The sequence below is a fragment of the Nicotiana tomentosiformis genome, chromosome 1 (assembly GCF_000390325.3).
Source record: "Nicotiana tomentosiformis chromosome 1, ASM39032v3, whole genome shotgun sequence".
Classification (NCBI taxonomy): domain Eukaryota; kingdom Viridiplantae; phylum Streptophyta; class Magnoliopsida; order Solanales; family Solanaceae; genus Nicotiana; species Nicotiana tomentosiformis.
This window is the reverse complement of record NC_090812.1, coordinates 87,483,516-87,509,449: the sequence shown is the minus strand read 5'-3', so window position 1 is coordinate 87,509,449 and position 25,934 is coordinate 87,483,516. Positions and strand designations below refer to the sequence as shown.

Below are 25,934 nucleotides of genomic sequence, written 5' to 3'. Positions count from 1 at the left end.
TAATAGGAACTAACTGGGGGATTGTACTTACACTTCATGTTCCATTGCTCGGGAAATGGCATCTTCTCGACTGGGATTAGGTCGGAAGTCTTCACCCGAACGAACCGATCCATCCAGTCTCAGTCTTTGTCCTCATTTATGCTCGAGAGTAACACTTTGGTAGCCCGGCACTGGAGCTTTATTAACCCACCTCGATAGAGGCGGGGGCTGTACAACCTGATAAGGTGGTCGAGGGTGAAAGGCATCCCCTCGACTTTGTTCATGAAGAAGCGAATCAGAATAATGATTTGCCAAAAATAAGGATGGATTTGGCCTAAGGTTATTTGGTATTTGCGGCAAAAATCGATGACAACGGGGTCGAAGGGGCCCAACGTGAAAGGGTAAGTGTAAACACTTAAAAACCCTTTCACATAAGTAGTAATATCTTCTTCGAGACCCGGGATTATCACTTCTTTATTTTTTCAGTAGCAATCTATCCTTACATGTTTAAGGTATCCCTCCGTTATCGAGCACATATACCTCAATACCGGCTCGCATCGACCGGGGATCGGCGAGGCTTTGTCGGTCTTAAAATCGGAAGTGAGGACGCACCCCCCGGGAATACATTCCTCAAGTCGTGGCTCCACCGGTGTTTTGTCGCCGGCGGGCCGTGAAGAAGAATCGTCTTCTTTTCGAGGAACAGTTTTTTATGTTTTCGCCATTTGGATTTGAAGATTAAAAATAGAGGGAGATGACAAGATTTGGTGCTCTAAAGAGAGATTTTGTAGTGAAAATCACAGATTCACAGATGAAGAACTCAGAAGATGCGAAAAGGGACTTAGAAGATTTGGAGATTGGAGATCTAAAAGTAAAAAATGGTAAAGAGAAGAACTATTTATAGAGTTGGCAATGACGGTTCAATATCAGCAGTGGCCGACCATCATCTGACATGCATTTAATGCCTTGGTAACTAAACTGACGGGACATCTATCACGTACGTCATGGTCGGGCTCGATGCAAACGTCAGTGTACATCTAGTCGTGCCATTGAAAAATCATGTCGTTTCTCATCACATCCTTCCCGAGAAACGAGGGGACTATATGTATACGGTCAAAATCGTTTTCGACCTTCGTATGATTAGTCAAAATTGGAACATAATGGATCGAAGGTCGTCTTCATGATATCGAGAAGAGATCTGAAGTCAGGATACCGAGCTCAAGTTTCAGGGACCGATCGAATACCGAGCTAGAAGTCACTATCGAGCTCAGATCCAAATCGAACTATGATGTGAAATAGTGTTATCAAGTTCAAGAGCCAGAGACCGACCAATAACGAGATCAACCAACACTGAGACCGAGTCAATACCGGGCCCCGAGTCAATATCGATCTCTAAATTTGAAGATCGATCAATACCAAGTCCGATCAAGATCGAGCTAAGAGACAAGAGCCGTTATAGCCGCACTAAGGGAGAGAATCTCGTCGGGAATTAAGGAAAAGTCAATTAACTAATCTATCTTGGGATCCCCACTATGTATTTTTTTTATATCTAAAGTAGGATTTTCTCCACTATAAGAAGAATGACGGTCATTTCTGTAAAAGGATATTGAAAACAGGCATCTACACACTCCCATATTGAAAAGATTATTGAGATTCATATAGAGATTATCCTTTTGTGAACCTTGGACATTGATTTATCTTGCTTGTTCATAGATCATTTTTTACTCAGTTTGGTTTGTATTTCATTCCTTTTTTACAGTCAATATTCGATACTTTTCTACATACTTTTCCGATTTGTATCAAGCTACACCACGTATCCTTGGAATTACGTATAAATTCAACTCTATCTGTTTTTCGGGTAAACATCACTCTCTGTCCTATGACAACCTCTTAGATCTCGATCACATACTATCATTTATCTTAAGCGTCTTTCATATTTGACAATGCTCTATGACCTCTTTCATTATACTTCGTATACCATCCACATCCTCATACTTAAAGGGAAACATTGATTCCATCATAACAACTTGGAATTCGACTCTATGAGTAAACACATGAGTGCGCCGATTCTGGACATATACCATTTCTTAATAGGCTCACAAGACTTACAATATGAAGGCAACACATTCATCAGCTCTAGACACTCATTGTCTATATAAGAAACAAACAACACACGTCGTGCCATAGCGACGAGTCAAAGAATAGCTCTACATACCTTGATTTAATCTCCAAATGACCGTAACGAGTCAATTTTTCCAATATACAATAAACATGTTAAAACGGGCTAATATCAACATAACTATAGCCCAACCAAATATTACAACTATACCACCAAATAGTCAAGCAATCAAAGAGCGACGAGCTCCCGATGCTCTATATATACAATGGTGCACTCCAACCCGACCTCCTTTTAATAACTAACAAGCTCTATACAAGTTACAAACCCCTACCATCTCCATACCACAAGAATACAACAGTAACCTCCTTATAAACAACTATTATAACTTGAACTCACGATTTTCGATCACTATCCCGTGAGTTCTTAACAAATACATATCTTAATCGCTCGTAGAAGATCGTAGACGATGGATCAGACTTGGATCACCTTCTTTAAAGCTTTCCGACACCTTACTTCATTACAAGGTAATCTTCGGCTTGCTAAGATTGGGAGGAAACCGATGTTATAACCATGAAATCGATGGAGGAAGATAACAATCTTTGATCTTAGAGGGAGGAGGAGAACGTGAACTAAATTGATGTACGTTGATATAGAGATGAAGACGATAATGTTACTGCATACGGGTCTTGTATAATTCAACAACTCTTCCTTTCCAAAAGCCTTAGCTATTAACTCTCAAGAAGACATATCAACAAACAAAATGATGAGTCACATGGGTTATAAGCATATAACGGTGGGTTATTAATTCAATTAAAGAAAAGAGACTTTGATCCTATCCACAAGGCTGATTGACTCATCTAATAATTTTTATTAATGTAAGAATATATAGATGTCTAATTGAATAGACATTATCACGTGAGCTAGCATAGATAATGTGAAGAAAAATTAGAAATCTTCTCCTTATCCTAAAGTACTTCTATTAAAATATTAATAAATTATGGTACTATATAAAATTAATACAAACACTAACATTTCATTAAAATATCCATGTAAATATATATATATTTTATCAACTTCTAATTTTTTCTAATTTCATATAAAGAGTACAAATTTTCGTACACTTTATTCTCGAAACGGTAAAAACATAACCTTTTTTTTCTTGTGAGAAACTAATTTCTATCTTTACAATAAAGAAAATCTCATTTATATCATGTGTATAACTTAAAGTATATCCGGAAGTAGTAATATTGATAACTATATAAAATCATATTTATCAAACTTTTTACAAAAATGTTTCAGTTAAAAGAAATACCATATCAAAATGTATCCAACGATATCAAGGTTGTCAAACTTACAGTGTCTTACAATAGTACTGTCACAAATCCTCTATAACCTCATGAATGACCTTAATCCCTTCAAGATCATATGGATTTACTACGATGCATCCTAATGCCAATGTACGGGATGTTACACTATTAATCCTACAAGTAAGAGAAGGATACGCTCGCGACTACGTACTAGTCTTCTACCCCAATTCTCGATCTCCACACCTTTTTATTAAGAGTCATGTCCTCGATAAGCTGAAGATGTGCCATATCTTGCCTTATGACCTCTTCCCAATACTTTTTAGGCCTACATATGCCCCTCCTCAGACTCACCATGACTAACCTCTCACACCTCCTCACTGAGGCATCTGGGCATCTCCTTTTTACATGTCCAAATCATCTCAACCTCGCTTCCATACAACTTGTCTACCATGGGGGCCACTCCCATCTTGTCCCAAATATTTTCATGTCTGATATGATCTTTCTTAGTATGCCCACACATCCATCTCACCATCCCCATCTCCGATACTTGTAACTTTTGGACATGAGACCTTTTGATTGGCCAACACTTCACTCCATACGTCATAGTCGGCCTAACAACCACTCTATATAACTTACCTTTAAGTCTAAGTGGCATGTTTTTATCACATAGAACACCGGAAGCGAGCCTCTATTTCATCCATCCGGCCCCAATACAATGAGTCACATCCTCGTTAATTCCCCATTGCCTTGGATTATAGACGCAAGATACTTGAAACTCTCTCTTTTTGAAATTACTTATGTATCAAGCCGCACTTCTACGTCTGCTTCGTTAGTTACACCACTGATCCTGCACTCCAGGTACTCTGTCTTAGTCCTGCTTAGCTGTGAAACTCTTAGACTCCAGGGTCTGTTTCCAAACCTCCAACCTAGTGTTAACGCTGCTCCTCGTCTCGTCAACTAATATTATATCATCTGCAAATAGCATGCATCAAGGCACCACCCCTTGGATATATCTAGTCAATTACCCTTATTTCTCCTATTGATATTTCTTCGTTGCTCATCTGCTGTCTTTTGTGATCAATTATTAATTGCTTAATTTTTAGTAGTTAATCGTAGTAATAGTCATCAAAGCAAGTATTAATTTTTCTGGATAGTAATCAATTGAAGATTATTCGAACACTGTTTAAATCCAATCCTTGTGGAGACGATAATTAAACTATACTATCTTTGACTAGCGAGCAATAATTTTGTGTTGTGTTTTCGCCCGTCAGTCGCTCTTCCCCTGCTCATTTTACGCATTACCCTTTCAACCTCCTCGACTTTGATATGCCTACAATATACAAAGTCCCGCGATCGTAATTATTATAATAATTTATTGATTTTCTTTACCATATGCTTGGTGAGGCTCCTTTGCTCGGCTCTATTTGCATTCATTTGAAGAATCAATTGGTAGTGTGGACCATTTATTCTGCTTTCGATGCTTCAATCGGTTGATCTATATCCAAAACAAGGATATTAGTGGAGACCTAAGGGTGCGGGCTCTTTTACTTCAAAATTATTCCATACACCTACCTACTATCAACTTGGACCCAACGGTGTTCCACTACCATTTATTAGTTACTGGTCATATAATATGTGGCTTTTAGTCTATAGTCTATACATGATAAGATATAGTCAATAAAACAATTTTAAATTTTTTACGTATGCTAGTAAGCGATAACAAATACCTCACGGAAGCTAACCAAATTGATACCACATAAAAGATAATTCTAAAAACATATATAACATGACACCAGTAATATTAAACGCTCTTTTTTGGATCGCCACATTCACTTAGCTACGTGACCAATACTTAGGAGTTTTAGCTGTTCATCTTACTCTCGTCCTTAATTTTCTTGAAGTCAGATAGCTTTCTCTTCTAGAATTTAGTTGGGTTCCGTCCATTTTTCCCCCTCCTTCTGATCTTATCAGGCTTAAAGCTCAAATTCTTTTTGTCACAAAAAAAAAAACTCTTGTGCTCCACTTGAAAAGCAACATCAGCCAAAAAAAAAAAAAAAAAAAAATTAAAAATTGTGTTGCCACTGTCCTTCTTGTGCTCCCAAATTGTAGGAAAGGCCTGGACTTTTTTTTTTTTTTTGATTTTTCATCCGATGTTCGGTACCCACATTGGGGCCCGACTAAATCCGGATTCACGCCGGAAAGTACCACATTAGGGGGTAAAACGCTCCCTAACAAAGACGACTCTATACCCAAGGACTCGAACTTGAGACCTCTGGTTAAGGATGAAGGGATACTTACTACTTAACCACAACCCTTATTGGAATAAGTTGGCCAACACACTCCTAAGCTAATCTAATTATGCTAGGGTGACACTAGAATCATTATGTTCCTTATAAGAGTCAAACTTGATTGTCAGTTGTATAAGATAAGTTTATAAAAGTGCTCTAATGTTTTCATCATAGTTTTTATATGTTATTTATAGAATATGTTCGCATTTAAGAAAGAGACCAATAATCATGAAATTTACGATAATGCCTCAAGTAAAGATTTCATGCATTTTGGCTTTGAATATCTCATATGCCAGGTCGTGTTAACACGATCTTTTAAATAATCCTAATTGCAAATTACATTTTGATACCTTACCAATTATCGTATTACTCCCTTACGTACCATATTTTATGGCTCTATGTGTCATTGTCATTGTCGTTAATCATCCTCATTTAGGTCAATAATGTTATTTTTGGAAGCTATATCATGTTATATGAAAAGATTATGCCGAGTAGTCTTATCCAAATCAATTTTCATAACGATTTTATATTTAGGGTGTGTTCGGATACAAAATTAATATGTACCAATAATACGGGCATAAAAACAAATAGGATTTGATATTTCTTTAACTAGGAAATGGATTGTTATCACAACCTAAATATCAAATTAATCGGTAAAATCACCAACAATAAAGCATAAAATAAAAGGATTCGGTGTTGCTTTCAATAGGAAATGGAATTATTTTCACAATCTAAATACCAAATTAACTAGTAAAGGTAAATACTTACTTAGTGTATGGTATTTTCATCTAATCAAGAACTTTAACATTAACAATTAAAATTAAAGTAAGAATATATATGATTAATGATAAATTTGTGTATAAAAGACATGCATGTCTTGAATTTATAAACATACAAATAAATTTTTATTACTAATAAAAAAGATTTATAAGAGGCCAAACTGATTAAGAAAAGGGAAAGTCATGTGCAAAAGATTAACTTTCCTCCACTTAAAAATCTAGGAATAACTTCTGCAATTTCTTTTTATAACTTTTAAACTTCTCATACTCACATCTATTAGTAGGCAATTTGATTATATGACCAATTTTTCGAGTTTCCATATTTGATTTGATCTATGTCAAGAATAGTCAACGTCATCCGTTCTTATTAGGTCCTCTATCTAAATCCACATAAAGGTGGAGTAAAAAAGAAAAGCAAGAAGCTTCTCCATTATCATATAAATTGAGGAACCAGACAATAAGAACATTAAAGTAAGTTTATTCTAAAATGGGGTCTAATTCTATAATGTTCAGATTCCCATGTTAATAAACCTTAAGTTGAAAAATCCAAATGTTCTTAGCCAAAAACCTACCAAACAAAAAGACAACTTATACACTCCACCATTTGTTATTCAAAATAAACATTATATGATCAACAATAATTAGACTCGTTTCTGAAGCTCCAAATTCCAAGAAAAGTATGGTCAATTTGAAGTCTTGGTTTCTACTTGCAATTCTTTATGTGTTTCTATGTACAGCATCATCAGCAACAGTGGAATTAGATGCTATAGAATCTGTGCTAAGGCGTTTGCACAGCAAACAGGCACCACCAATAGTGCAAGAATCTGCAGCTAAGGGTGTTTTGCAGAGGCTACTTCCTGCCCATTTGCACAGCTTTGAATTCAAGATTGTTTCCAAGGTACTGAACAATTGTCTCCTTGGATTTTCAAATTATTGGTCTCTCCCATTTATTCCCTTTTTGTTTAGGAATTGGTAATTCATTATGTCTGTAACTTGAAGTTTACTGCTTTTCTTGGTTTAATCCATAAATGCTCAAGATTGTTGAAAAAATATCATTTTTTGAAGAATCACTTGACTGTTTTAGTTGTAACCACACATGGCATCAGTATATGTCCTTTGTGTGAACTATTAATTGGTTCACAAATAAGTTCAAAACCACCGGCACAAATATTTTGTGATAAAATAATTATTCTATTATTACACTTGTTAGTACCATCAGAATTGGAATTGGTAAATGATCCTTACTTATATGATCACTGTGTATATAGTATACAATATCTTTGCTTGAATAAGTATAAGGTAAGAAATTGTATTTAAGTGGCTTTTCTTAATTTTTCTTTTCTCTAATCTAATGATGTTTCAAGTATCATCTTAGGCCGGTGTAAGTTAGGATCATTTATTTCCTATATTTTTTACTATAGCTGCATTTCATTCTCGCCAAATTGACTTGGTAGTTGACAATTTGCAATTATACATGACATTTTGTATGTAAATGTAGGATCTTTGTGGTGGAAGAAGCTGCTTTCGTATAACCAATTACAAGAGTTCAAGCAGAAATTCACCTGAGATATTGTATGGTAACAAATGGTTTCAAGGATCTCGCTATGTTACACTTTTTGATGTCTATTGCTCTCTGATTGCGAAAAGTTTTATGTTCTTTTTACTGTAGAAAATTTGTGTTTTCCTTTAAGCAGGCAATGACTGTTGATACTCCTAAATTTACTTCTTCCAGCTGCACATTGTTTTATTGATTATTGTTTGGGTTAAATCCTTGGTTCATACTATTGCCAACTTTGCCGCCATGCTAGGTGGCCGCTGATTTTCTGCAAAGTCTGACTTGTTTCGGGCAAGTTTCTCGGCGAAGTTCTTTAACAGATTAGTTTGTTAATGTCAATTGGCACTCTTCATAATTACTACGAGCTTTTGAACATGATACATGTATGTCTTAAGGGTTGACAGTTGACTGTCGTAGCCTCTTTTGGCATCTGTAGTCCAGATTTTCTTGTCAAATTAGAAGACAAAATTAAAATAGTTAAAACTTAGTTATCCAGTGAGCAGATACAGTTGAACATGTTGTTACTGCACCTCTGCTTCTGCTTCAACCTAAAAGAGGCTTAAATTAGGTGATGAGTCTATCTTTGATTTGATTTCTCTTAGGATTCAAGGAACTACAGCCGTTGAAATCACATCGGGGTTACACTGGTATTTAAAGTATAGGTGTGGTGCTCATATTTCATGGGACAAGACAGGCGGTGTTCAGTTAGCTTCAGTTCCCAAGCCAGGATCACTGCCTCTTGTAGAAGCAGATGGAGTGACGATCCAACGGCCGGTACCATGGAACTACTATCAAAATGTCGTCACATCCAGCTGTAAGAATACAACTCTTTCTCTCCCCCCCCCCAAAAAAAAAAAAAAAACCCAACCTTTTATGCATAAACTGTTGTCTCATATTAAAGTGCAGTGAAAAATGCACCATCACCGAAATACTGGTAGTAGGTCTGCCCTCAATACATAAATAATGGAGAACATAATACGGTATTTAGTTGATATTTACAGTGTGAGCATCTATCTTCTGATATCCTGTTTGAAAGCCTTATACCACTGTAATTTCTCTGTGTTTGTGCTAGTAATATTGATGCCTTCTTTTGCTATTCTTTTCTAGTGATTATTCCTTGTCGTCTTTAGAACTCGGTCCTTTTCTCATCTGATAGTAGGACGATGAAACCACAATTCACGATGTTCCTCAATCCTCCCCTACATATTTGTGCATTGCTAAAGCCACATATTATTTGTATGTTATTCATGTGGTGTTTGAGGGCTTTCATTTGGATATCTTATGCAATACCAAGGTTCTCTCTGTAAATTCTCTCTTGTACCCATACTTATTAGAAGATGATGTCCAAAGAGCAAAATACAGAAGAAAATCAGATCAGTTGACGGTTTGTCATCCTTATCTTTTCCAAGGCTGTAATCAGTCTTACTCTGGTCATGGACAATTTATCAGGAGTTTGACATTGAAGTCATGTCTATCAAGAATGTTAAGTTCATATATCAAAGCATTTATAATAAGTGATAGAGCTGTAGATACCTCTTGATTTCAGCCATTTTTCTGAACTATTCCAGTAGATTTAAGCTGTTCAGATTTAAGTTGAGACTGATTGAAAACCCTTTTACTTGATAATAAGTAATAGAGATGTAGATACCTCTTGATTTCAGCCATTTTTCTGAACTATTTCGTGTATTTCTACTTTTTATTAGTTTTTTGAGATGCTGCTAGTGTAACAGCTTAGCATATTCCTACTTTCCCGTGCAGATTCATTTGTTTGGTGGGATTGGCAAAGGTGGGAGAAAGAAATAGATTGGATGGCACTTCAAGGAATCAACTTACCTTTAGCGTTTACGGGGCAAGAAGCTATCTGGCAAAAAGTTTTCTTGGTATTGTTATAGCTTTGGATTTTGTGGGTTCCCCTAGCTTAATTTAGAGCCAAATGGCTGTTTCCATGGCAATTTCTGCCTGATATTCAAATGGGGAAAGTCATACAAGCTGTTTGATTACTTGATACCTTTGAGCAAGAGCACGAGTTTTGTGTATGTTAACGGAATCAGTTGTGATAGTACAAATGCTATAAACCTATCTTTCTGCTAACATATGCGTTGTTTCTCTATTGCTAAACTTAGCACTTCTGTCTTGGATCTACCTCTATGAAGTAGGCCAGAACTTGGGCCTTATTTCAGATAAAGTTTGTTGATTAAAATGTTTATTCTTTGTGCCGAGTAGTTAAGGTTTCATATGCCATCAGGTAAAATCTTGTTCTCTGAGAATGCAGCATTTTTCTCTGAAATTTACTGAATATACATCCCTTCATGCTATTAATTCTTGGCTATTTTATTTGGTGCTGAAAAGCAATGTCCCAATATCTGCTTAATGTTACTTTCCTAGTTCTTTTATGGTCATTATGTCCATATCTTATGTTGCTACAGAGATTATATCTGCTTGATGTTTACCTTGGTGTTCTTATTACTGATAGTGTGTAGGAGACAACTACCATAGTGCTTGATTAGTTGTCGCTCATGATACAGCTTGTTATGGTTTTATAAGAGGCTTTATTAGACGCTTATAAGCACTTTCTGGTTCATGTTTGTTTATGCCCAGGATTATAATATTACTAGCCAAGATCTAAATGATTTCTTTGGTGGACCTGCCTTCCTGGCTTGGGCTCGCATGGGAAACCTACACGCGTGAGTACCATAACCCGTCCCTTGTTTCTAACTTGTCTTTTCAATCAAGGGCATTTCCAGCCACAACAAATGCTGGTAAACCATATGTTGTAACAAATGTTATCTGATTCAGGTATCTTGTGAGACCAAGGCATATATTTGTAAATATTTTGTGAATTAAATGTCATGCGGTAAATTGACTTTGAACTTCTGTAGATGGTGCTCAAAGTTAAAGGGTTCAGTACCTAGGAAAGGAGGATATTTCAGATGTGTTAAAGCAGGCCTATCTTAGGCTGTTCAGCTACATCTAAGTGAGTTTAGCTCCGCCTATCTTAGGCTGTTCAGCTACATCTAAGTGAGTTTAGCTCGCCTATAAGATCTATAATGAATTCTAAATTTACTTGTCATCTGATTGATGCATGCAATCCTTCTCATATGATTGGAAGGCCAACAGGTGATAGGCTAGGTCTACTTATAAAATTTTCCATCCTATTGTGGCCTCTTGTTCTTAATAGATTCTTTTTGAGATGGGAGTCATATGTAAGGTCTATTTGTTACCAATGTTATAAGAGCTTGAAGAATCATTTGTGCCTCAATTTTTTGCAAAGCTAAGCTGATTCGTCTCCATGTTTTTTCCCTAGCTGCCTATTATCCTTTGCTATTTGTGTCTTACCATTTCGTTGTTGAGGTAAGAAAGACCAGGTGTCATTTTTTACCCTCACGGGGATTTAGTTGTCTTAGCACAATCCGACATTTTCCTCGTTAAAGTTTGTATTTTTTGAGGATGAAGATGAAAGCATGCATCTTTAGCGATACTTTTTTTTATAATCGTGGTGTCGGGGCCAACTTGCACGCACCTCGACTAATTCCACGGGCTACCTGCTACCTCCCATCAGGTATCTAGTAACTCTATCCACCAAGGCTTGGACAGAGGGGAAGAAATCACCTAGTGTTTTTGTCTCCTCTGAGATTTGAACCTAAGATCTCAGATTCTCAACCCACTTCATTGACCACTAGGCCACACCCTTGGGTCCTTATCTACACTTTTAAAGTGTTCATACAGCAGATGCGACTAAATTCATCCCTATTTGTATTACATTCCTCATGGTATCTATGCTTCAAAGTTTGCTGCGGATTGCTCTCTGTATCTTATTGTGTTTCATTTTTGGATATTTACACTCCAAATCTATATTGCACTGCAGATGGGGTGGACCTTTATCTCAAAACTGGTTAAATATTCAGTTAGCATTGCAGAAACAGATATTATCTCGGATGCAAGAGGTGGGCATGACCCCAGGTATGCCATTGTTTTTGGTTCCAAAGGAATCTTTCACCAATTTTGTCTTTCTTCTTTATGTTCGAATTCTGATTAGCAGACCATGGCTTCTCGTAGCCCGGTGTTTTAATTAAGTTGAAGGTGTTTCTGTTATTTACTTCTTCAATTCACAATGTGATTGCTCAAACTAATTTTCTTGTCTTCATTTTTCTCCAATGGCTGCTAGTGCTTCCATCATTCTCTGGAAATGTTCCAGCTGCTTTAAAAAAGATATTCCCGTCTGCAAATATTACAAGACTTGGGGACTGGTATGTCAATTTTTGAAGTTTGTTGTCTCTATTAGTAAATTTCCGTCTTGCTGGTCCTTTTCATAACATTGTTTTCTATTACTTTTATTTTGAGGATATGCAAATATTTCACAATCTCTTTCTTTCCCTTCGCTTCACTCTCCATGCCAAGTTTTAGAACTTTTCTTCAACATGTTTCTAAATTAAGTTCGATTTCTGTGATGTTCGTTAGATGATAAGCTTATGACAGCTAGTGAGATGCGTCCTTTAGTTTTTTTCCTCTACCCTCCTAGTTTTTGACCAACTTCTCTTCTATAATCTAAAAAAGAACGATAGTTTTCCAATTTTATATTCGTATAGAGCAATGTACGAATTCCGACTAACCTTTCTTATGTTGAAGAGCTAGAAGTATTAAGGACTCACTTAGCTTTCTGTTTCCGAAAGTAAAAATTCTATCCCTGGTAATTTTAAAATTTTCATGTTTCTGAAGTGCTCCCTAAGAAAGTACATCTAACTTGGCTGAAAATTTTATTGTCAGATACTAGAAGATTTGCTTGTTTTGAACCTGATGGAGTTTATACTTTTCTTAGGAACACTGTTAATGGTGACCCTCGATGGTGTTGTACTTTTCTCCTTGCCCCTTCCGATCCTTTATTTATTGAAATTGGAGAGGCATTTATCCGGAAACAGATTGAGGGTGAGTAATACTTCTGTCCTTCAGTTGAAAAGGATTCGTCTTTAATAAACAGAATACAGATAAAAGTTTTTGGTCTTGAAAAATGTAAAAGGATTCTAGACTTTTGTGAAGCTTCTTGACCTCTTTTATTCTTGTTCTATTGCTTTATCTTTTTCCATTTTGAACATAGAACATTGAGGGTCCAAAGCTTTTTAACATATTACCCTTATCTGTTTCCACTTGCTATGTTAAATGAACTAATGGAAAGAAATAGAATAAACAAGAAATTGCATGACCACTACGCTTCACTGGGGAAACCAATGAGTTCCCAACAGCTCTATAACTCTAAAATCTTGACCAGTAGACAGTATGAAGAGATGACACTGCACCAGATTTTGGGGAACTCAGGTGTCCACATTGTCACAAACAATTTTTCCAACTTAGAATATCCTAGTACAACAACTATGTCTCAGTCTCAAACAAGTTGGGGTCAGCTATATGAATCCTCAGTGACCACGTTACCCCATTTAAACTCATCTCGTGTCAATATTATGTTTTTGATAAGGTAAATGGTATTATTCACAAAGGGAAAACTCCCTTATACAAGGGGTATACAAAAAGGTAGAGGATCTACAACAAAACATGATTCTCTACAGAAGACACCCAGTCATCTATACAAGTTGGGATCTCATGGGTTCACCAAAAAGCTATCAAAGACACGAGACTAGTTCTCAAGTGTGCAAAAACATTCTCAATCCCCTCAAAAGCTCTCCTGTTTCTCTATCTCTCCATACGATCCACATAAGGGCTAATGGAGCAACCTTCCATGCCTTTTGTCTTCTTCTCCCACGACTACCGGCCCAGATGTGCAACCATCTCGTGCCAATATTATGCAAATACAAATAAAAATTAGAAGTTCTGTCTTTTTTCTAAACATATAAATTTCTGAAAGGCGAAACCACTCCTAGACAGCAGATTTACAATATCCTGGCAAATCTGCAAAATACGATAGCGATAGTTAAATTAAGTTAAGAGATGCAAGGAATGAAATGGGATTTGAACCATAGTCATTCACATACTCTTGCCTACCTGGTACATCTAGAAAACAGAAATACGATGAGGCTTAGAGAAAGGCAAAAATCACATACATGACAAGCACATGCCTGAGCACGTTTTAGAAAAGAGATAAATGGAAAGCACTTGAATCAGTATTTTTCCAGCAAGATGAACTTATTTAACCCTGACTACATATCTGTTGGGAGGTCCTCAGGGAATTAGGACCCTAAAATTTGTATTTAGCCATGCTATGTTACTTCTGGAGTTGTATTCTGTCAGTCTGTTATTATTTTTTATGGGAGCATGGGTTTGTTCCTGGTGAGGATTTTTGAATTTGGTATTTACCGTTCTGCTAGATTCTACTAGTCATATAACATGAGTCCAGTTTTCAGCATTTCCCCATTTTTTTCTCACTCCAAATTAGACTATGGCATGCTTTGTATTTGTGCCTTTAAAATCATGAGTTATTTAACACTTAGCACTTGTATTTTATCAGTCATGCCCTAATGAAAGCTTATATGAGATGTGGCTTCTGTCCTCTTTTTCTATTTTCATCTTCAAGTGTAATTGTTTCCTTTCTATCCTTGACACCCATAACCATATTCGAAGCAAAAAAGCTAATATGATTGTATGGTTTTGATATTAATTGCACTTAAGTTAAATATAGATAACATGGTAGGGAGGGAGAAAGCGTATAAAGTGCTTGATGCATTTTCTATTCTGACAGACACCTGTTGAAGGAGAAAAAGTATCTTGGGTTAAGTATTAGAAAGCCGATGAGGGTGGTGGTAATCGATATACCATTAGAATTTTTATGATCATTGATGACTTCAATTAAGCTTAAAATACTTGAATATTGCTGTTTTTGTTGATAGTATGTGCTAGAGGTTGCTAGTTTTTGCGATCTGGTATAATGACTTTCAACATCTAGTTCTCCTCTTCTCTCTCTCCCCCCCCTCCCCCCCCCAAGTGAGAATATTTTAGTCCAACTGCAGTATAAGGTGCTTTAATGGATCAAAATACCTTGTCGACCTCAATTCCTGCCGAGGAAGAAGCCAAAGCACATATGGTGTAGTATATCTAGTTTTATTGTGATGTTCATATTTAGGCAGGATTGGGTGATGCAAATTCCCAATTTCACTGATTCAGTCATATTGTTGGTTATAGTTCATGAATCATTATTTATATTGTTTGTTTGGCAAGTCGATGCAGGGTCTACTTCCTGGGTTTTCCTTTGAGAAAAAAGAGTTAAATGTTTTGCAGCCTATAATTGTGTATTTCCTGTCATTTGATCTCAGCTGACTCTTTTGTGATTCATGTTTTGTATGTTCACTGCAGAATATGGAGACATCACCAATATTTACAACTGGTAGTCCATCATTCCACTAAACTACTTCATCTGGCCAAATTAAGTACAAAAAATTCACAAGCAGTTTCAAGTTTTTCACTTTTTAAAGCCTGAAAAAGTTGATTTTATTGCTCGTATCTTTTATATATTCTCTGCCCTGCCTGTCAGTGACTCTATTGATTGAACTGGAAAATTCAGTTAATTTGATTAGGAAAGATATGGGGCTATAAAGATTTATAACTTAAAGACAATGGTCCTACTTGTTTTTTATACCCTTAAATGTAAGATCACCTTTTTGCAGCCTGTAAGTACTAGTAATACTATTTTTTTTCCCCTTCAAGCTTAATCTCTCCTCCTAGATGATTCATATAAGATGAACTGTATGTTTTTGTTTTATTATTGGTGTAAAGAAGCTCTTGTACAAGATGTAGAGTCTCTAGTAGATCTCAGTTACAAGACTAGTTTTTGTCAATTTTTGGGTCTTGTAACTTGTTACTCCTTAGCACAATCTTTGTGCTACGGACTACTTTTATCAATATATTGGAATCTGTTACCTTCTCAAAAAAAAAAAGGGGATAGTCACAACTCTTTTGATCCGAACATATAACGGTGGAACTTGTACCAGGGTCTTGCAAAATAAGTCAAAAACTTCTTGATCTTGACATTAAATGCCCAGCTTAGGGATCTCATCGGGCTGTTTTAGGGCATCAAATTTAGAATTCTTTTAACTTCCACTCAAGGCTTATTCTTAGTGCCTAGAACAGGCAAATACAAATTTCTCTTCAATTTTTGGTTTATTATTCAAAATCTGAAAACTGGCATGTTTATACAGTGATACTTTCAATGAGAACACTCCACCTACTGATGATCCGACATATATTTCATCTCTCGGGTCTGCTGTGTACAAAGCAATGTCAAAAGCAGATAACAATGCGGTGTGGTTGATGCAAGTATACTTCTTATTCTTACCACTTTTACACTTACTTGGCTACTTATTTGTTTAATGATATCTAGCATTATTGTTATTTTTTTTGATAAGGTAATGATATCTAGCATTATTTGAGCTCTATTATGATCTGTTGTTAATTTTGGCATCTTAAAACTCGTAGTATGGAAAAATGTTTTGGAAGTTAAAAACATAAGAAATGTGAGCTCACCGTTGGGATTTAATTAGTATTTACACGTATTCTAGAAAGGAAAAACACCTAATTACACCCCTAAGAATCTTCTAATTATAGGGATCGAGATACTTTCAATATTTACAAGGTATGGATCCTGGCTATTTGCTATTTTAACCAATTCGAGACAGTAACTTCTTATCATGGTTTATTTCATGAATTTTCTCAAGGAATATCCTGGATTTAAGTGCCATTGATCGTATTTACCTTATCAAGGAAAATAATGCCATTGACTGCTGGGACCGTGTTATCGATCAGGGTAGTGCTTAGATACGGAAAAAAATTGTTTTGTTGGAAGTCTTTGATGCTAGTTGGTTTCTCATACTTTTAAGATTTTAGCTCAAATTGTCCCGAGTTTAAGGTTGATCTGAGGTGGTTACTGGTTCATTGTGTTTGTGAGAAAGCACGGGAGAAAATAGGTTATATGATATTAGATCATAAATACAATACAAGAGGTCCCTATTTATAGCTATACACTACAAGGAGATATTACTCCTCTTCCAATATGGGACAAGACTACACTATACATATCTGTAAACTAACACTCCCCTCAAGCCGGTGCATACACATCATATGTACCGAGCTTGTTACACATGTAGCTAATACGAGAACCAGTAAGAGACTTAGTGAAAATATCTGCTAGTTGATTATTCGACTTTACAAACTTTGTAACAGTATCTCCTGAAAGTATTTTTTCTCCGTCAAAGTGACAGTCGATCTCAATGTGTTTAGTCCTCTCATGGAACACCGGATTTGACGCAATATGAAGAGCAGCTTGGTTATCACACACTAGTTCCATCTTGCTGATTTCTCCGAACTTTAACTCCTTGAGCAACTGCTTGACCCAAACTAACTCACACGTCGCCATAGCCATGGCCCGATATTCGGCTTCGGCGCTAGATCGAGCAACTACATTCTGTTTCTTGCTCTTCTACGAGACCAAGTTACCTCCTACTAGAACACAATATCCAGACGTAGAACGTCTATCAAAAGGTGATCATGCCCAATAAGCATCTGTGTACCCAACAATCTGCTCGTGGCCTCGATTCTCAAATAGTAATCCTTTGCCTGGAGCTGACTTTATATACCGAAGAATGCGAACAACTGCATCCCAGTGACTATCACAGGGAGAAACCGGAAAAGAAATGTCAGGTCTAGTCACTATGAGGTAATTCAATTTGCCAACCAACCTCCTATATCTCGTAGGGTTTCTAAGAGGCTCCCCCTGTCCAGGCAGAAGCTTAGCATTCAGATCCATAGGAGAGTCAATAGGTCTGCAACCCATCATTCCAGTCTCCTCAAGAATGTCTAAGGCATATTTCCGCTGTGAAATAACAATACCTGAGCTAGATTGAGCGACCTCAATACCTAGAAAATACTTCAATCTGTCCAGATCCTTAGTCTGGAAGTGCTGAAAGAGATGTTGCTTCAGATTAGTAATATCATCCTGATCATTGCCAGTAATAACAATATCATCAACATAAACCACTAGATAAATACACAGATTAGGAGCAGAATGCCGATAAAACACAAAGTGATCAGCCTCACTACGAGTCATGCCGAACTTCTGAATAATTGTGCTGAACTTACCAAACCAAGCTCGAGGGGACTGTTTCAAACCATATATTATAGTGACCTGCGCAATCTGCACACACAACCATTAAACTCCCCCCGAGCAACAAAACCAGGTGGTTGCTCCATATAAATTTCTTCCTCAAGATCACCGTGGAGAAAAACATTCTTAATGTCTAACTGATAAAGAGGCCAATGACGTACAATAGCCATGGACAAAAAGAGACGAACAGATGCTACTTTAGCCACGGGAGAGAAAGTATCACTATAATCAAGCCCAAAAATCTGAGTATATCCTTTTGCAACAAAACGAGCCTTAAGCCGATCAACCTGGCCATCCGGGCGGAAAGTATCACTATAATCAAGCCCAAAAATCTGAGTATATCCTTTTGCAACAAAACGAGCCTTAAGCCGATCAACCTGGCCATCCGGGCGGACTTTAACTGCATAAACCCAACGACAACCAACAGTAGACTTACCTGCAGGAAGAGGAACAAGCTCCCAAGTGCCACTCGCATGTAAAGCAGACATCTCGTCAATCATAGCATGTCGCCATCCTGGATGAGATATTGCCTCACCTGTAGACTTAGGGATAGAAACAGTGGACAAGGAAGATATAAAAACATAATGAGGTGACGACAGACGATGATAACTTAAACCGACATAGTGGGGATTAGGATCAAGTGTGGATCGTACACCTTTGCGGAGACTAAGAGGAGACAAGTCCGCAGTAGGTGCAGAATCTGATGCGGGGCGTGAATCACCTGGGCCTGATGCTGGATGTGGACGACGATGATAAGTCAAGAGTGTTGGAGCTGTAGAAGGTTGAACTGGATTATGTGGAGGAACTGGGGCTATAGGTGGCGGAGCTACAATTGGAGCTGCAGGTGGTGGAACTGGAGCTATAGGTGGTGGAGCTACAACTGGAGCTATAGGTGGTGGAGCTGGAGTGACTGAATCTCCAAAAGATGAAACTGGTAGTACCTCAGAAATATCTAAGTGATGACCCGAACCTGTGAAGTATGATTGGGTTTCAAAAAAGGTAACATCAGCGGACATAAGGTACCGCTGGAGGTCAGGAGAGTAGCATCGATACCCCTTTTGTGTTCTCGAGAAACCCAGAAATACGCACTTAAGAGCACGAGGAGCTAACTTATCTGTTCCTGGAGTAAGGTTATGGACAAAACAAGTGCTTCCAAAGATACGGGGTGGAAGAGAGAACAAAGGTAAATGGGGAAACATGACAGAGAATGAAACTTGGTTCTGGATAGCTGAAGATGGCATACGATTAATAAGATAGCAAGATGTAAGAACGGCATCCCCAAAAACGCAACGGAGCATGAGATTGTATGAGTAGGGTACGAGCAGTTTCAATAAGATGTCTATTCTTTCTTTCAGCTACCCCATTTTGTTGAGATGTGTACGGACAAGATGTTTGATGAATAATCCCATGAGATTTCATAAACTGCTGAAATGGGGAAGACAAATACTCTCGGGCATTATCACTACGAAATGTGCGAATAGAAACCCCAAATTGATTTTGAATTTCAGTGTGGAAGGTCTGAAAAATAGAAAACAGCTCAGGATCGATTTTTTATCAAAAATATCCAAGTGCACCTTGAATAATCATCAATGAAATTGACAAAGTAGCGGAATCCCAAGGTGGAACTGACTCGTCTAGGACCCCAAACATCTTAATGGACTAAAGTAAAAGGTGACTCTGCTCGATTATCAAGACGCCGAGGGAAATGGGAGCGAGTATGCTTACCGAGCTGACATGACTCACACTCTAGAGCTGACAAGTGAGATAAACCAAATACCATTTTCTGAAGTTTTGACAAACTGGGATATCCCAACCGTTTATGTAATGAATCTGGTGAATCAGTAACAGGACAAGTTGTAGAAGGAAGACAAGATGTGAGTCCATGTGATTTAGCAAGGATAAGGTAATAAAGTCCGTTTGATTCACGCCAGGTACCAATGATCCGCCCCGTACTGCATTCCTGTATAAAAACATGGTCATCAAGAAATAAAACAGCGTATTTAAGTGATTTGGCTAAGCGACTAACAGCTATGAGATTAAAAGGACTATTGAGAATATAAAAGGACTAAATCTAAAGGTAAGGAAGGAAGTGGGCTTGCTTGACCTATTGCAGTTGCCATGGTTTGAGACCCATTGGCCATTGTGACTTTTGGAAGAGATTGAGAATACGAAATAGTAGTGAAAAGAGATTTGTTACCAGAAATATGATCTGATGCACCTGAATCAATGACCCAAGACTTAGAGGATGAAGAGTGGGAGAAACAAGTCACTCTATTACCTGTTTGAACAACAGAAGCTATCTCAGAAGATCTCTGCTTACATGATTTGTACCGAAGGAACTCAATATAATCTGTTAAAGAAACCATCCGACTATTCAAAGCATTGGTTCCCATGTTGCTACAATTTGTAGTAGTAGGGTTAACTTGAAATAGTGGAAATAAGTAACTCCTGTGAGAAAACTGAAGAAATAGCTTGAAAAACGCTGTTTACAGCAGGAAAACAGAACACTGTTCTGCGCCAGAAACAATGTTCTCGTTGGAAACACTGTAGCTTGCCGGAATCTACTGTAGCTGACGGAAAACTCAAAATGGTCGGAATGAAACAAAATCAATGAAGGTAGGATCGGAATTACTAGGCGATCCTACTGTTCAACTGAAATTTTTTCAAAATCTGGCCGGAACAGTGCTCAAGCTCCGGCGCGTGGGTCAGATCTCGCCGGAAAAAAATTCTTTTCCAGGCGCGTGAGGGCGCGTGGACGTGTGTTTCCGGTGGGGTTGACTGGGGTTTGGTCGCCGGAGCCTGAGGAGTCTTGTGGTGTTGTTGGTTTTTGCACAACACCAACAGAAAGTGATTTGCTTACGGACAGCCTTCTAAGTCGCCGGAAAATTGCACGGCGAAGAGGTCTTTCTTCCCGGAAGTCGCTGGAATGATGCACATCGACGGGTTTCTCACTAATGCTTTGATACCATGTGAGAAAGCACGGGAGAAAATAGGTTATATGATATTAGATCATAAATACAATACAAGAGGTGTATCTGTTGCAGGGAAGGAAGATAGGGTGTTAGAACTGTTGAGGGAGATTGAGCAACAATCTCTTCACGATGGTGCAGGGAGGGAGTTGGGTAAAGGTGTTAAGCAAAATAACTTAGGGGATGTAGTGGTGTATCAGAGAAGGGGGCGAGTGTGTGACAAAGAGAAAGGGACCTCGGCTAGGGGAGGTGGGGAAATGGGGGCTATTGTCGCTTATGGAAGTTAAGATCCTTTCATGGAATGTGAGGGGATGAATGACCCAAACAAAAGGGCCATCATCAAAGTGGGAGTTAGGGAGTGGGGTGCCAACCTAGTTTGTTTTCAGGAGACCAAAATGGAAGTTTTGTCGGATGCGATCGTGAGAAGTGTCTGGGGAGGTAGTTGGGTGAAATATGACTGGGTCCCAGCAGCGGGAAGTGCGGGGGGCATCCTACTTATGTGGGATGATAGAAGCTTGGAGGTAAAGGAGATTAGGAAGGGAGTTTTCTCTTTGGCAGCCCTCGTCAAAGATAGAGTGAGTGGGGTGGAGTGGGGATTTGGGGGAGTGTATGGGCCGGTAGGGGAAGGGTCCAAGGTGTCTTTTTGGGAGGAACTGGCCAATATTATGGGGGAATGGGACATTCCATGGGTTCTAGGGGGAGACTTTAACACTATTAGATTCCCGGAGGAGAGATTAGGGTGTAGTGTGTTTTCGAGGGCCATGGAGGAGTTTTCTGACTTTATCAATGATCACCTTCTCATTGACCTTCCTCTGTTAGGGGAAAGGTTTACTTGGGCCAGGGCGGAGGAGTCCAACTCAAAGTCTAGAATTGATAGATTCCTGACATCTCCCTCATGGGATGAGCTGGTACCGAATGCGCTACAGATTCCTTTACCTAGGTTGACTTCAGATCATTTGCCTATTTTGCTAGATGGATGCAGAGGGAGGGGGGTGCGTGCTCCCTTCCGATTTGAAAACATGTGGTTGAAGGTGCCAGGATTCGGTGACAAGGTGAAAGAATGGTGGACAAGCTATGGGGTATCAGGGACACCTTTATACCAGCTTTCGAAGAAACTCAAATTGCTCAAGGGAGATATTATTAGGTGGAATAAGGAGGTTTTTGGGAGGGTAGAGGTTAAAATGAGGGAGCTTATGCATGAATTGGGGGATTTAGAAAGAGGGGAAGGGGCAGGAGAGTTAGACGAATCTGAGAAAGAGAGATTGGGGGAGGTTAAGAGGGAAATAGTCGAGTTAGCAATAGCTCAGGAGACTAGTTGGCGGCAAAAATCGAGGGCGCTCTGACTAAAGGAGGGGGATTCGAATACCAAGTTTTTTCATAGGGTGGCGGTCGCAAATCGAAGGAGAAACTTCATAGAGTCCTTAGTTGTGGATGGGGTGAGGATTGAGGGAGAGGAGGAAGTAAAAGGGGCGATAGTGGGGTTTTATGAGAACTTATATAAAGAAGAAGTTAGTTGGAGGCCGACTTTGGGGGGAATAGAGTTCAACCATATAGGGGAGGGAGACAACGGGTGGCTAGAAAGGGTTTTCGAGGAGTAGGAGGTGCACGAGGCTGTGTCGTCTTGTGCTGGTGATAAGGCCCCCGGGCCTGATGGTTTCTCATTGGCTTTCTTTCAGCTCTTTTGGGACACCATCAAGGGAGAGTTGATAGAAGCCATTGAATACTTCCATGCGAATGGTGTTTTCGAGAGAAGTATCAATGCTTCCTTTATTACTATTGTGCCTAAGAAAGAAGGTGCATCTTGTATCAGAGACTACAGGCCTATTAGTCTCGTGGGGAGCATTTACAAGATTATTTCTAAAGTGCTTTCCAACAGACTTAAGAAGGTTCTTGACATGACTGTTTCGTCCTCCCAGAATGCGTTTGTGGAAGGTAGGCAGATCCTGGATGCTGCCTTGGTGGCAAATGAACTTGTAGACTCCAGAAGGAAAAATAGAGAACCCGGCTTACTATGCAAGTTAGATCTTGAGAAGGCTTTCGACCATGTCAATTGGGAGTTCCTGGACTTCATTATGATGCGGATGGGGTTTGGGGGAAGATGGAGAGGATGGATAAAGTTTTGCATTTCCTCAGTCAGATTCTCTGTCCTGGTTAATGGTAGCCCGTGTGGTTTCTTTGGCAGCTCCAGGGGTCTCAGGCAAGGTGACCCCTTATCCCCCATGTTATTCATTCTAGTGATGGATGCTCTGAGCAAAATGATGGATCGTGCGGCTGGCGGAGGCTTCTTGAGAGGATTCTCAGCTCCGATTGGGGTGCTCAGTGCCCGAAGAGTCTCACATTTGCTTTTTGCGGATGACACACTGGTTTTCTGTGATGCCGATATGGATCAGTTGACCTACCTGAAGCAGGTCCTGCAGTGGTTCCAGTTAGTATCAGGACTCAAAATCAACATCGGCAAGTGTGAGATTTTCTCCGGTAGGTGAGGTTACTAATTTTGATGCCTTGTCTGGTGTTCTCAGATGCAAGGTGGGCTCCCTTCCCACTACTTACCTGGGCCTCCCTTTGGGCGCTTCATATAAGGATACTACGGTTTGGAATCCAGTGATCGAGCGGGTTGAAAAAAGATTAGCAGGGTGGCAGAAACGGTATTTGTCAAAAGGAGGTAAGGAAGTGCTTATCAAAAGCACTTTATCGAGTATGCCAACCTATTACTTATCCCTGTTGCAAGCACCGGTGAGCATTACAGAAAAACTGGAGCGACTCCAAAGGAACTTTCTATGGGATGCGGCGGATGGAACTCGAAAGTTTCATCTAGTGAATTGGCAAACAGTCACTTCCCCAAAGAAGTGGGGTGGACTTGGAGTGAAAGATCTAAGGGTATTTAACAGAGCTTTAATGGGAAAATGGCTGTGGAGATTCGGGGTAGAAGAGCATGCTCTATGGAGAGAGGTCTTAGTAGAAAAGTATGATTCAACGGGAGGGGGTTGGAGGACCAAGGCGATCACAACACCTTTCGGGTGTGGCATGTGGAGGAGTATCATGAAGAATTGGGAAGCATTCAATGGCAACATCACTTACAGGGTGGGGGATGGAAGGAGAATCAGCTTTTGGAATCATAGGTGGTGTGGAGAGGATCCTTTGAGGGTCTCCTTCCCCCACGTCTTCAGAGTTTCAAACCAGAAGGAACTGATGGTCCAACAGATTCGCAAGGAGCATGAAGGAGGGGTAGTATGGGACCTCTCATTCAGGAGGAACATGCAAGATTGGGAGATTGCGGAGCTTCAAGTTTTGTTGGCACTGCTATACGGGCAAGACATGCTCTAGCCATCCTGCGACTCTTGGAGATAGGGCTTGCGTGGCGATGGTTTGTTCACCGTAAAGTCATTTTACCAGAGTATGTTGGTGAGAGAGGAGATCACTTTTCCATACTCCTCGATCTGGATTCCTAGGGCGCCCACGAAGGTGTGCTTTTTTGCATGGCTAGCTGCAAGGGGAGTGATTTTGACTGCTGAAAATCTCCGAAAGAGGGGAATTACACTTGTTAGTTGGTGCTACATGTGTAAAAGCTCAGGAGAAGAAGTTGATCACCTTATGTTGCATTGCCCTGTGTCCTCAGCTTTGTGGAGGGCAATCCTGAATCTCTTTGGTGTTCAATGGGTGATGCCAAGCACTGTAAAGGAAATGTTATATAGCTGGGGCGGTTTCCGTAGAAGAAGAAAGCAAAAGGCGTGGAAATTCGCTCCGTTAGCTCTCATGTGGGTAGTATGGGGGGAGAGAAATAGGAGAGCTTTTGAGGAGATTGAGTCTCCTTTTTCACATCTTAAGAATAGCCTTTTATCTTTGATCGCTTTTTGGTGCACTCACTTAGCCCCTACTTGTATAGAAGATTGGGCGTCTTTTGTAGAGAATCATGTTCTGATGTAAATTCTCTATGTCTTTGGTATACTTTGTGTACACGGGAGTTCTCTCCCTTTTGATTAATACAATTTTATCTTATCAAAAAAAAAGAGGTCCCTATTTATAGCTATACACTACAAGGAGATATTACTCCTCTTCCAATGTGGGACAAGACTACATTATACATATCTGTAAACTAACAGTGTTATTACTTCTACAAAATATCATTATGCATGTGAATCTTGGATCCTAGGTGCTTAGAGTAAAAGTTGAATCAATAACAAGAGATTTTCTTTCATTAGTTTTTAGCAAACTACAGATGGATTATTATGTCATTAAGTCTGAATCTTGTGGTGAATGAGAGTTCATTTGTCAATGAATCTATTTACCTGGTATTGATTTTTGTATAAAAATTTGCCTTGAGACAAACTTTTCTTGTGATTGGCCTCTTTGCTCTAGTCTACATTAAAAGCTAGCTTTGTGATTCGGGATTGCTGCATGAAGTCATGAACGAACTTCTATTTGATTGGCGATATGCAGGGTTGGCTATTTTATTCTGACTCCAAATACTGGAAGCCACCGCAGATGGAGGTACAATTCTGTAGAAAAGTAATCTTATTTCCTTATATGATATGGTCAGACCGCCATGTCATTTTGTACTTTCAGTTAGTAAATCCATTTATTGCTTCATAATTTTTTATCAGTTGTGTTACAATGTTAAGTGTTATTGTTAGAATGTTAGAATATTAAATTCTTAAGTTATTTTTTTATTGTAAATTCTTTAGTTATATATTGTCTGACATTTGATAATATCATATGTATTTGATTTGATACTTATTACTCCCTCCGTTCCAATTTATGTGAACATATTTGACTGGGCACGGAGTTTAAGAAAAAAATGAAGACTTTTGGAATTTGTGTGGTTATAAAAGCTTTTCATTAAGG

At 38.7% G+C, this 25,934-nt stretch overlaps 1 protein-coding gene across 1 annotated transcript in view; it reads left to right on the top strand.

Moving 5' to 3' along the window:
• Positions 1-6,890: 6,890 nt before the first annotated feature.
• Positions 6,891-25,934, top strand: part of LOC104104875 (alpha-N-acetylglucosaminidase) — a 36,892-nt gene continuing 17,848 nt past the window's right edge. Inside the window, exons 1-11 of the mRNA XM_070186902.1 lie at positions 6,891-7,367; positions 7,968-8,041; positions 8,627-8,838; positions 9,783-9,904; positions 10,623-10,708; positions 11,890-11,984; positions 12,190-12,271; positions 12,841-12,947; positions 15,321-15,351; positions 16,163-16,280; positions 25,530-25,580. Coding sequence (XP_070043003.1) covers positions 7,149-7,367; positions 7,968-8,041; positions 8,627-8,838; positions 9,783-9,904; positions 10,623-10,708; positions 11,890-11,984; positions 12,190-12,271; positions 12,841-12,947; positions 15,321-15,351; positions 16,163-16,280; positions 25,530-25,580 — 1,197 coding nt within the window. The 5' untranslated portion in view covers positions 6,891-7,148. The remainder of the gene's footprint in view (positions 7,368-7,967; positions 8,042-8,626; positions 8,839-9,782; positions 9,905-10,622; positions 10,709-11,889; positions 11,985-12,189; positions 12,272-12,840; positions 12,948-15,320; positions 15,352-16,162; positions 16,281-25,529; positions 25,581-25,934) is intronic.